This window comes from Lepidochelys olivacea (assembly GCF_965140295.1).
Source record: "Lepidochelys olivacea isolate rLepOli2 genome assembly, chromosome: 4".
In the NCBI taxonomy this organism is placed as follows: Eukaryota; Metazoa; Chordata; order Testudines; family Cheloniidae; genus Lepidochelys; species Lepidochelys olivacea.
Window position 1 is genome coordinate 91,425,573 of NC_140414.1, and position 12,723 is coordinate 91,438,295.

At 48.7% G+C, this 12,723-nt stretch overlaps 1 protein-coding gene across 1 annotated transcript in view; it reads right to left on the reverse strand.

Annotated features, from left to right (window-relative positions):
* PDGFRL (platelet derived growth factor receptor like) overlaps window positions 1-12,450 on the reverse strand; it is a 48,343-nt gene extending 35,893 nt beyond the window's left edge. Inside the window, exon 1 of the mRNA XM_084627583.1 lies at window positions 11,911-12,450. Within this exon, the coding sequence (XP_084483709.1) occupies window positions 11,911-11,965 (55 nt within the window). The 5' untranslated portion in view covers window positions 11,966-12,450. The remainder of the gene's footprint in view (window positions 1-11,910) is intronic.
* Window positions 12,451-12,723: the final 273 nt, after the last annotated feature.

The following is a 12,723-nucleotide window of genomic DNA, read 5'->3' on the forward strand; positions in this document are numbered from 1 at the left end:
TGTATCCACAGCCAGTACCCCATACCCATTACAGTAGCCATGTCCCTTAAAACACTGTACTTTGTGGGCCTCCATCAAGCTCCTGGCTTGATTGCCTTCTTTGGAGAGCTGCATATTCAGTCCCACCGGGAGAAGAGTCACCGAAATGCAGACATCTACAAACACTGTGGGCAAATGAAGGCACTGAGCTGGTACCAATGCAGAGTCAAACCAAAGGTGCTCAAGCAGAAGACAGGAGATAAGGACAAGACCTCTGGTAATGCTCCCACTATTTGCCCATACTCTGAGCACCTGGACCACATTTTTTGCATGTGATGCCACCACTGCACTCAGAACAGCAAATGTGACCCTGGGATGCATAAACAGAGGACTCTCAAGTAGGAGCAGAAGAGGTTGTTTTACCTCTGTATTTAGCACTAGTGCGGCTGGTGCTGGAATACTGTGTCCAGTTCTGTGTCCACAATTTAAGAAGGATGTTGATAAATTGGAGAGGGTTCAGAGAAGAGCCAGAAGAATGATTAAAGGATCTGAAAACGCACCTCATAGTTATAAGCAAAACAGACTGAGCTCTGAATCTAACAAAGAGAAGGTTAAGGGGTGACTTGATTACAGTCTACAAGTATCTACATGGGGAACAAATCTTCAGTCTAGCAGAGAAAGATATAATAAGATCCAATGGTAGGAAATTGAAGCTAGAAAAATTCAGACTGGAAATAAGGCATAATTTTTTAACAGTGAGGGTAATTAACCACTGGAACATAGTTAATGCGTTGCTATGGATTCTCCATCACTGACAATTTTCAAATCAAGAGTGGATGCTTCTCTAAAAGATATGCTCTTCGGACAATTTTGGAGAACGTCTATGGCCTGGGTTGTACAGATCTTCTGGAGGTCAGATCTTCTGGCCTTGGAATCTATTAAATTATGTGGTGAACAGTTTTCCACAAAGCACCCTAGATATCATGGCAAGCACTCAACACACCATGTAGATCATGGAGTCAGAGCAGGAGGAGGCAGTGAAAATCATATGAATTGGCAGATTATACGAGAACCGTATGCATACAGCCAGCCTGAAACTGTAGTAGTATTATGTGCTGTATTACAATCCAACCATATATGGGGATTTAAACAACTTCCCCCACCCCCACGTACTATCTGAGGGTATGTCTACACTATGAAATTAGGTCAAAATTATAGAAGTCGTTTTTTTAGAAATTGTTTTTATATAGTCCATTGTGTGTCCCCCCACACAAAATGCTCTAAGTGCATTAAGTGCATTAACTCGGCGGCGTGCTTCCACAGTACTGAGGCTAGCGTCAACTTCCACAGCGTTGCACTGTGGGTAGCTATCCCACAGTTCCCGCCACCCACTGGAATTCTGGGTTGAGATCCCAATGCCTGATGGGGCAAAAACATTGTCACGGGTGGTTCTGGTACATGTCCTCAGGCCCTCCCTCCGTGAAAGCAACAGCAGACAATTGTTTCGCGCCTTTTTTCCTGAGTTACCTTTGGAGACGCCATACCACGGCAAGCATGGAGCCCGTTCAGCTCACTGTCACCCTACATCTCCTGGGTGCTGGCAGACACGGTACTGCATTGCTAGCCGGCAGCAGCTCATTGCCTTGGGGCAGCAGACGGTGCAATAAGCCTGATCAACTCGGACATGATGATGGTTCTCCTGGCCGCCCTGGTAAGGTCGGTCAGGAGCGTCTGGGCAGACATGGGCGCAGGGACTGAAATAGGAGAGACTCGACCAGGTCATTCTCTTTAGTCCTGTCAGCAGTCTTATTGCACCATCTTCTGCCAAGCAGGCAGGAGATGAGGATGGCTAACAGTCCTATTGCACCGTCTGCTGCCAGCCAGAGATGTAAAAGATAGATGGAGTGGATCAAAACAAGAAATACACTAGATTTGTTTTGTATTCATTTGCTCCCCCCTCTATGAAATCAACGGCCAACAATCGTTTCTGTGAGATCTGTCAGGGGCACCTTGAAAAGTTTAATGGAGATTCAGTCCTGCCTGAAATACCAGGGGGAGGGATAGCTCAGTGTGTTGAGCATTGGCCTGCTAAACCCAGGGTTTTGAGTTCAGTCCTTGAGGGGGCCATTCTGTGTGACAGTTGTTTTTGTTTTTCTTGATATAAAGCCACCCCCTTTGTTGATTTTAATTCCCTATAAGCCAACCCTGTAAGCCATGTTGTCAGTCGCCCCTCCCTCTGTCAGAGCAACAGCAGACAACTGTTCCACACCTTTTTTCTGTGCAGACGCCATACCACGGCAAGCATGGAGCCCGCTCAGATCACTTTGGCAATTAGGAGCACATTAAACACCACGCGCATTATCCAGCAGCATATGCAGCACCAGAACCTGGCAAAGCAAAACCGGGCAAGTAGGCGATGTCAGCGTGGTGATGACAGTGATGAGGACATGGAAACAGACTTCTCTTAAAACACGGGCCCTGGCAATGTGGGCATCATGGTGCTAATTGGGCATGTGCATGCCGTGGAAAGCCGATTCTAGGCCTGGGAAACAAGCACAGACTGGTGGGACCGCATAGTGTTACAAGTCTGGGATGATTCCCAGTGGCTGCAAACTTTTGCATGCGTAAGGGCACTTTCATGGAACTTTGTGACTTGCTTTCCCCTGCCCTGAGGCGCATGAATACCAAGATGAGAGCAGCCCTCACAGTTGAGAAGCAAGTGGCAATAGCCCTGTGGAAGCTTGCAATGCTAGACAGCTACCGGTCAGTCGGGAATCAATTTAGAGTGGGCAAATCTACTGTGGGGGCTGCTGTGATGCAAGTAGCCAACGCAACCAAAGATCTGCTGATATCAAGGGTAGTGACCCTGGGAAATGTGCAGGTCATAGTGGATGGCTTTGCTGCAATGAGATTCCCTAACTGTGGTGGGGCCATAGACGGAACCCATATCACTATCTTGGCACCGGAGCACCAAGCCGGTGAGTACATAAACCGCCAGGGGTACTTTTCAATAGTGCTGCAAGCACTGGTGGATCACAAGGGACGTTTCACCAACATCAACGTGGGATGGCCGGGAAAAGTCCATGACGCTCGCACCTTCAGGAACTCTGGTCTGTTTCAAAAGCTGCAGGAAGGGACTTTATTCCCAGACCAGAAAATAACCATTGGGGATGCTGAAATGCCTATAGTTATCCTTGGGGACCCAGCCTACCTCTTAATGCCATGGCTCATGAAGCTGTACACGGGCACCCTGGACAGTAATCAGGAGCTGTTCAACTACAGGCTAAGCAAGTGCAGAATGGTGGTAAAATGTGCATTTGGATGTTGAAAAGCATGCTGACGCAGTTTACTGACTCGGTTAGACCTCAGCAAAACCAATATTCCCATTGTTATTACTGCTTGCTGTGCACTCCACAATATCTGTGAGAGTAAGGAGGAGACGTTTATGGCAGGATGGGAGGTTGAGGCAAATCGCCTGGCTGCTGGTTACGCGCAGCCAGACACCAGGGCGGTTAGAAGAGCACAGGAGAGTGCAGTGCACATCAGAGAAGCTTTGAAAACCAGTTTCATGACTGGTCAGGCTACGGTGTGAAAGTTCTGTTTCTCCCTCCTTAATGAAACCTCCCACCCCCCCTTGGTTCACTCTACTTCCCTGTAAGCTAACCACCCTTCCCTCCCCCCTTTGATCACCACTTGCAGAAGCAATAAAGTCATTGTTGCTTCACATTCATGTATTCTTTATTAATTCATCACACAAATAGGGGGATAACTGCGCCAAGGTAGCCTGGGGGGGTGGTGGAGGAGGGAAGGACAAGGCCACATAGCACTTTAAAAGTTTAAAATGTTAAAAGTTATTGAATGCCAGCTTTTTTTTGGGCAATCCTCTGGGGTGGAGTGGCTGGGTGGCCAGAGGCCCCACCGCGTTCTTGGGCATCTGAGCAAGGAGGCTATGGAACTTAGGGAGGAGGTCGTTTGGTTACACAGGGGCTGTAGTGGTGGTCTGTGCCCCTGTTGCCTTTCCTGCAGCTCAACCATATGCTGGAGCATATGAGTTTGATCCTCCAGCAGCCTCAGCATTGAATCCTGCCTCCTCTCAGCACACTGCCACCAGCTATCAGCTTCAGCCCCCTCTTCAGCCCGCCGCCTCTCCTCCCAGTCATTTTGTGCTTTCTTGCACTCTGACATTGTCTGCCTCCACGCATTCATCTGTGCTCTGTCAGTGTGGGAGGACAGAGAACATTCCATCGTGAGTGCGCTTTTTTCACCTTCTAAACTTCGCTAGCCTCTGGGAAGGAGAAGATCCTGTGATCCTTGAAACACATGCAGCTGGAGGAGAAAAAAAGAGGGACAGTGGTATTTAAAAAACATTTTATAGAACAATGGGTACACTCTTTCAAGGTAAACCTTGCTGTTAGCATTACATACATAGCACATGTGCTTTCGATACAAGGTTGCATTTTGCCTCCCATCACCTCCTGGCTAACCCCTCTCCCCACCCTCTCCCTGTAGCTAACAGCAGGGAACATTTCTGTTCAGCCACAGGCAAACAGCCCAGCAGGAACTGGCACCTCTGAATGTCCCCTTAAGAAAAGCACCTTATTTCAACCAGGTGACCATGAATGATATCACTCTCCTGAGGATAACACAGAGATAAAGAACGGATGTTGTTTGAATGCTAGCAAACATACACTGCAATGCTTTGTTCTGCAATGATTCCTGACTACGTGCTACTGGCCTGGCGTGGTAAAGTGTCCTACCATGGTGGACGGAATAAGGCTGCCTTCCCCAGAAACCTTTTGCAAAGGCTTTGGGAGTACATCCAGGAGAGCTTTATGGAGATGTCCCTGGAGGATTTCCATTCCATCCCCAGACATGTTAACAGACTTTTCCAGTAGCTGTACTGGCCGCGAATACCAGGGCAAATTAATCATTAAACACGCTTGCTTTTAAACCATGTATACTATTTAAAAAGGTACACTCACCAGAGGTCCCTTCTCTGCCTAGCAGGTCCGGGAGGCAGCCTTGGGTGGGTTTGGGGGGTACTGGCTTCAGGTCCAGGTTGAGAAACAGTTCCTGGCTGTCGGGAAAATCGGTTTCTCCGCTTGCTTGTTGTGAGCTACCATCTTCCTCGTTCCCCAAACTTGCTTCCGTGTTGCCTCCCTCTCCATTGAAGGAGTCAAAGCACATGGTTGGGGTAGTGGTGACTGAACCCTCTAAAATGGTATGCAGCTCATCATAGAAACAGCATGTTTGGGGCTCTGACCCGGAGCGGCTGTTTGCCTCTCTGGTAGGCTTGTCTCAGCTCTAAGTTTCACGTGGCACTGCTGCGGGTCCCTGTTATGGCCTCTGTCCTTCATGCCCTGGGAGATTTTGACAAATGTTTTGGCATTTCGAAAACTGGAACGTAGTTCTGATAGCACCGATTCCTCTCCACATACAGCGATCAGATCCCGTACCTCCTGTTCGGTCCATGCTGGAGCTCTTTTGCGATCCTGGGACTCCAACATGGTCACCTCTGCTGATGAGCTCTGCATGGTCACCTGCAGCTTGCCACGCTGGCCAAACAGGAAATGAAATTCAAACGTTTGCAGGCCTTTTCCTGTCTACCTGGCCAGTGCATCTGAGTTGAGAGTGCTCTCCAGAGCAGTCACAATGGAGCACTCTGGGATAGCTCCTGGAGGCCAATACCGTCTAATTGCGTCCACAGTACCCCAAATTTGACCCGGCAAGGCCGATTTCAGCACTAATCCCCTTGTCGGCAGTGGAGTAAAGAAATCAATTTTAAGAGCCCTTTAAGTAGGAAAAAAAGGGCCTCATCATGTGGACGGGTGCAGGGTTAAATTGATTTAACGCTGCTAAATTCGACCTCAACTCCTAGTGTAGACCAGGGCTTAGACAGACCTAGGAGCCTCTCTCCACCTGCATGGCTTTTATCACCCTCTTCTTCCACCCCCATCCCCAAAATACTATCTGCACTTGAAACTTAAAGCTATAGAGCTTTTATTTCCCTAAAGTATCAAATCCCACAACTATCAGCCAAATGTGACACCCGCAATCCCTACTTCCCAAGCTGCGGGATGATTGCTCTCCCTCCCAGTTGACTATAGCTCCCCTCATCCCCCTTCCATTGAAGATGTCAGTACCACAGGCGTTAAAAATAAATCAAACACATTACATGGCAGGTATTTTTACTGTAGCTGCAGATACAGAAACTAGTAGAAAATGGACTTTGGATCACAATTTATACAGTGCATTACATTATATTATAAATTGCCAAAATCAGACAACACAGACATTCAAGAAATGCATAAGGATTGCAAGGCAATCATGGCTATTTTCAATCATTCCCTCAGCCTTGTTAACCTTTTGTGTTCAAACCAATTACTGCTAACATTTATTTTGCAGTTTACTTTGGGCTAATCTACAGATGTTTAAAAGAGAATAAGGCAAAGATAGTACAATATTTTGGCAAGCATATTGCAAGACAATGCAACCTTCTCAGGGCAGCCTAGACAGGCATTGTTTCCCTTCCACTCCTGCACCAGCTGGGGGAGGAGGGGCACCATCCTGGTAAATAGCTGCGCTGCTATTTTCCTGACTTGCCCATTGCCCATTTGAGCAAGACCCCTCTGTATTTCATGGGGACTCAACCCAGGGTAACATCCTCCAGTGTAATAACAGCTTGCAGAGACAGACATGCAGTTACAGTACTAACATGCCCCTCACTCTCCTCCCACACCCAGAGTCCCCACACAGCATTGGTACAGGGGTCCTATGCAAGGAGGGCGTAAATCAGAAAATGTCTCACCATCTCAAAATGAACCACATAATGGGAAGTTCAAATGTGAATGACATTTTATCACTGTTGGTAGGGAGACTAGTACTCGGACAACTACTTGTGCTTTTTCTGATTTTCCTAAGCACCTGTGATGCTGTACCCCACACATACAAGAACCTGAGAAGCAAAAGAAGATTTACAGGGAAACAGTGACTGCATCCCAAGAAAGGGCCAGTTAGGCAGAACGGTCAAGGGATAGTTTTCTAGAGCAAAAAGAAAAGGAGTACTTGTGGCACCTTAGAGACTAACCAATTTATTAGAGCATAAGCTTTCGTGATGCTCAAATAAATTGGTTAGTCTCCAAGGTGCCACAAGTCCTCCTTTTCTTTTTGCAAATACAGACTAACATGGCTGTTACTCTGAAACCTTTCCTAGAGCAATCATACAGATTTAGAAGGGAGCATAGAGCCCTGAAAAGGGACATGATGCAACCTAGCCATGTCCTGCAAACTACAGAGAATATACCATACTTGGACCTCCCTTTCGCTCACAAAAAGTGCAGACCCTTCCCACTCCAATCAATCCCAATGGAGAAGCAGAACAATTTCTAACACCTCACCTACACATGTACGAGAGCACTCAACTCTCTGGGCAGGCCACAGTTCCACTGCTCTTAAGCTTACACTATAACTTTTTTATTATTCAAGTAGTTTTGATACCTCAGGTTTTTTGTACAACTTGGTTGAAAAGTTTCATTGAGGAACAGCGTTCCCCTTAATTACATAACATCCTCCCCACAGTATCAATTCACAAAAAAACCCACAGCACATACATGGTAGTAATTTCCTTGGTTACAATACATTCATTAGCCAAAACACATCCCTGACCCTAATCATCCCTAACCAGTTGGAGCATTTTGCTCGCTCTGGCTGTTCATAACATTCAGAAAGTTTCCCCACCTCTCCCTTCCACCCATCGGTCAGGCTCGCTCCGTTGCTGTCACAGATACTGTGCAAAATACAGCAACTACTTATACAAAGCACATAATGACAAGAAGGATTTAGCCATATCACGAATAACCTCCACCTTCCCAGCAGTCTTCCAAATGCACTCTCCAGTCATCTTGCAGCTACAGCTCTGTTTTCCTACCCAGATGTTCAATAAAAGACTTCAGGGAAGCAGAGGGTAAGCTAGATCTCTCAGAATGCTGGAAGGAATCATGACCCTATTAAATGTCCATAGTAGACTGGGGAGCAAAAATTCCTTTGCTCATTCCAGAAAACTGGCCTGAATATCTAAAGACTCTGACACCATGGACCTTCCCATACTACCCCACATTAATATTGGTGAACCTTCCACAGTGATCAACCAGGCAAAATACTCCTTCCTGATGACCAAGTCTTGGCTCTGCTGTGTGGGGCAAGGAATAGGTATGGAAGTTGCATCAGTAGCCTTTTTACAGTTTGGAAACCCCATCAGTGCAAAGACATCAACAACGTCCTGTGCATTGCCAAGCTTTATGACCCAGCACAACTGCACCCTCTGAATAGCATAGCAAACAGCCCCAACAGTTCATCTGCCAACACCAAATCAGTTAGCAAATGACCAGTAGCAATCAGGGTGGTGAACTTCCAGAAGGTGATTACAACACACTTCTCCATGCTGAGGAGAACTCTCATGTTGATGTTCTGCCACGGCAGCTCCAGTTCTGAATAGATCTCTAGGAAAATAGCCTTCCACATCCTGGAGTTAGCTCACGAAAGCTTATGCTCAAATACATTGGTTCGTCACCCCAGTTCTGCATCACTATTCTGTCCCACCAATCAGTGCTAATTGAGCCCAGAAACAGCACTTCAAGTAAAGCTGTTCCAACAAGATGCCCTGCAGAAGTAACTACTCAATTTCATCCTTTTCCTCCAGCAACACCTGTAGCCATATTGCTGCGTCCACAGCCCCAGACCGAAGCCCACTCAACTGCTAATACATGTGCATCATTCTGCTCAAAGTAATAATGACTGTCATGATCACAGCAATCTGCAATGTGTCCTCCATGCTGCCTGACAGCATTTTGAAAATGGCACTGGCAAAATACAGATGATTTATGGGTAGGGTTGCCAGGTGTCCTGGTTTGAGATCAGAACACCCAGTCAAAAAGGGACCCTGGCGGCTCTGATCAGCACTGCTAAGCAGGCCGTTAAAAGCCCAGTTGGTGGTGCAGCAGGGCTGGCAGGCTCCCTGCCCAACTCTGCACGGCTCACAGAAAGTGGCCGGCATGTCTCTCTGGCTCCTAGGCAGAGGGGCAGTCACAGGGGCTCGACATGCTGCCCCCGCCCTGAGCACCGGCTCTGCAGCTCCCATTGGCTGGGAACCGCCTGAGGTCAGCACCACCTAGAGCCCGCACCCCAAACCCCCTCCCGCAACCAAACTCCCTCCCAGAGCCCGCACCCCCAACCCCCTGCCCAGAGCCCCCTCCCACACTCCGAACCTCTCAGCCCCAGCCCAGAGCCCCGTCCTGCACCCCAAATCCCTCATCCCTGGCGCCATCCCAAAGCCCACACCCCCCGCCAGAGCCCTCACCCCCTCTCGCACCCCAATCCCCTGCCCCAGCCCCATGAAAATGAGCAAGGATGCGAGAGAGTAAGTGACAGAGAGGGGTGGAGAATGGGGTGAGCAGGGACAGGGCCTTGGAGAAGGGGCAGGGCGAGGATATTCGGTTTTCTGCAATTAGAAAGTTGGCAACCTAATTATGGGTTGCCAGGAGAGTTGGATCCCAAGTCCCAGAATTCCTGTAGATTCCAGTAGGCAGCCCACAATTCACTGCAAGAAGAATCCTATAATACATACAGCTGAGCAGTCGAATATGGTATGGGGTATATAGAATATATATAAATCACATAAAATCATGACTGATATGGAGAAAGTAAATAAGGAAATGTTATTTACTCCTCATAACACAAGAGCTAGGGGTCACCAAATGAAAATAATAGGCAGCAGATTTAAAACAAACAAAAGGAAGTATTTTTGCACACAACGCACAGTCAACCTGTGGAACTCCTTGTCAGATGATGTTGTAAAGGCCAAGACCATAACAGGGTTTAAAAAAGAACTAGATAAATTCATGGAGGATTGGTCCATCAATGGCTATTAGCCAAGATGGGCAGAGATGGTGTGCTTCTGTTTACCAGAAGCTGGGAATGGGGGACAGGGGATGGATTACTTGATGATTACCTCTTCGGCACCTGGCACTGGCCACTGTCAGAAGGCAGGATGCTGGGATAGATCAACCTTTGGTCTGATCCAGTATGGCTGTTCTTATGGGATATCTGCCTAGGATGTTGCATGGTTAATTCAAAACAGCATATGGAGCTGCATGGACACAATGGGACACAAGGGAAGTACCTTAAGCCATCATAACAAAGTGTGAACGTGCTTTAGTTCGATATAGTTAATTCAATGTATTTAGAGTGGTCAAACTAATCCAAAACAATATGCTCATAGAGACAAGACCAGAATGACAGAGGCAGCATCAGTTTGGCCATTTACCCAACAGGGCTGGTGATGAATTTCCCTATTCCAGCTGCACACTTAAAAACCAAACACAAAAAACCCCCACCACAACCTGAAAAGGAAATTTGATTAAAATGAAGTTCATGTCCTTTCACAAGGACAGTACGTAAAAACTACATGAAGATACAAGTTAATTGCAATTAATCTCTGTGGACAACAAATGACCTAGTTCACCACAAGTTTTCAATGATTATATTGCAATTATTGTTGTTCCATATTAAGATGTTATTTTTGAGAAATGACTACCTGAAAAAATAACTGTATACTTTACCTAGAATGCTGTTGCTCTTGAATACTAATATGGAAGAGAGCAAAACAACATTGAAAACATTATTTTAATAACTTTGAAGATTGGGGCAGTATCCCAGTATGCACCTATACAAAACATAAATCAGTTTTCTGAATCCCTTTAATCCGATCAGAGCCTGCAACCAGTAAAAATATCTCGCTAGCAACTTTTTAAGATCTGCATCTTGTACCAGTGCTTTTTTTGGTTTTCACTCACCACGGAAGTACTACGTGCAAACGCACTTCTTCTTTACGGTGTCCAGCACTAACTTTTTTCCCCCCTTCAGGGAAAAAAAAAAAAAAAAAGAATCCTGTTCTCATCTAAGGACTGAAATCCTGTGCTTAATTAAAAAAAGCTTGGCATTTTTGCAAATACTTTTTATTTCCCAAAAAGAGCTGTGCAGAAAGAAGCTGTATTTTTGGTCAGTACCCATGAATGCAAGAAAACCAAAGCCAGGTTGTTGGCAGCAGTGTGAAATTGTATAATAGCATAATCTGTTTTTCATTTAGGGAAGAGGAGAAGCTGCGGAGGCTCTGGCAGCTGTGCAGGATGGGACCCAGAGAGAATTGCACTCTTTAAACCTGACAACTAATTTCTACGGCGAACAGCTCCAGGATTCTTCCTCCCACTCCAAGTCCTTTCTGCGCTGCTGTGAGATGGAAATCAACTCCTTACTGGAGATGGGTGGGAATACCAAGTAACCCCACCTCCCACCTAAAAGTGGACACGTTTACATGAATTGCAAAGCCCTGGAAATAGTATCCCAGCTGTAGGAATTCAAGCAGATTGCAAACCCAGCCCCGTTTACACACCTATTGATACGTCTGGGGGAGACGGGTGGAAAGTGCCGCTGATCTATGGAAAGTGAGGGAAACAAATGTTCCGTAGGAAGGGTGAGGGGTGCCTGGTCTGTGCAGTATGAAAAGAGACGAAGGGAACCCCTGAGAAGTGGGGGCAATAAGGGAGGAGAAGAAAAGCGAGGAAAGGGCTAAAGGGAGCGTGTCGACAGGAGGGGCGCGGCAGGACTGTGGAACAAGCTGTTTGTACAGCACCGTGCACTATGCCCCCTCCATGCAAACAGCCGCTGTGTCCGCTAACCCAGGGGAAGGGCACCGGGAGGCGGGCGAGGGCAGCAAGGGGCCGGGGGCAGCCGTGACAGGACGAGCCAAGGGGAGCTCCCGAGGGCAATGGAGCTGGGGCCGCAGCGAGACACAGAGCTCCCTGGACCACGGGAACAACGGGCGGAGGGGAGGCTGGGCTGGGGAGGGAGCCCTGTGCCCCCAGTCCGCGGACTCACCATTTTGTAGCGTTTCGTGCAGCAGCAGGAGGCTCAGCAGGACCCACAGCCTCATGTCGGAGCAGCCGCGGGCGAGCCGAACCGCGGGGGCTCTGGGAAGTCCGCCGCAAAGCTCCCAGTGCAGGGAGGGGAAGCTAGCGCCGGAGGAGGAGCCCGCCGGAGCCCGCCGTCCCTGCACCAGGCGAGCTTTCCAGTCTGAGCGCGCGGGGAAGGGCTGCTAGGGGCCCTGCCACGCCCCCGGGCCCCCTGGGCAGCTGCGGAGCAGGGCGGTTCGGCACGCACGTGAGAGCCCGGCGGGGGCGGGGCAGGTCCGGTCTCTCCCCCCAAGAAATCACAGCCAGCGCCGGTGAAACCTGCTGTGCGGGCAGCGCGCACCTGGGCCGCCCCGGCCTGCAGCACGGGGAGAATAAAACAGGGAGGCGTCGGTCCCCGAACGCCTCTGGAAGCCTCCCGGGGTCCGGCCCTGGCAAACGCACGGACTGGTACCGGCTAGCGGCAGCGTGGGCCACACTGTTCCCTTGAACGTGCGCCTGTGTCCCCAGCCGACTTTTCCTGCCCCTGCAACCCAGGCGTTACATGCCCCAGAAACTCAGCACACAGCTGGTCCCGCGGGCGGGATCCAGCCGCGGGGACGAGTCCGTCCAGCCCCCTTACGCGTCCTCTCTGCACTGCCTGACCTCGCCTGGGTCAGGTCCCAGCGCAGGGGTGACTCGCCGTTGTGGCGCGCCGCGGGGAAAGGTGGCACAGCCTCAGGCATGAACGTGTGGAATTGAACTGCCGGTGAGAGAAGAGAGCTGGTGGCGGGAAGTCTTC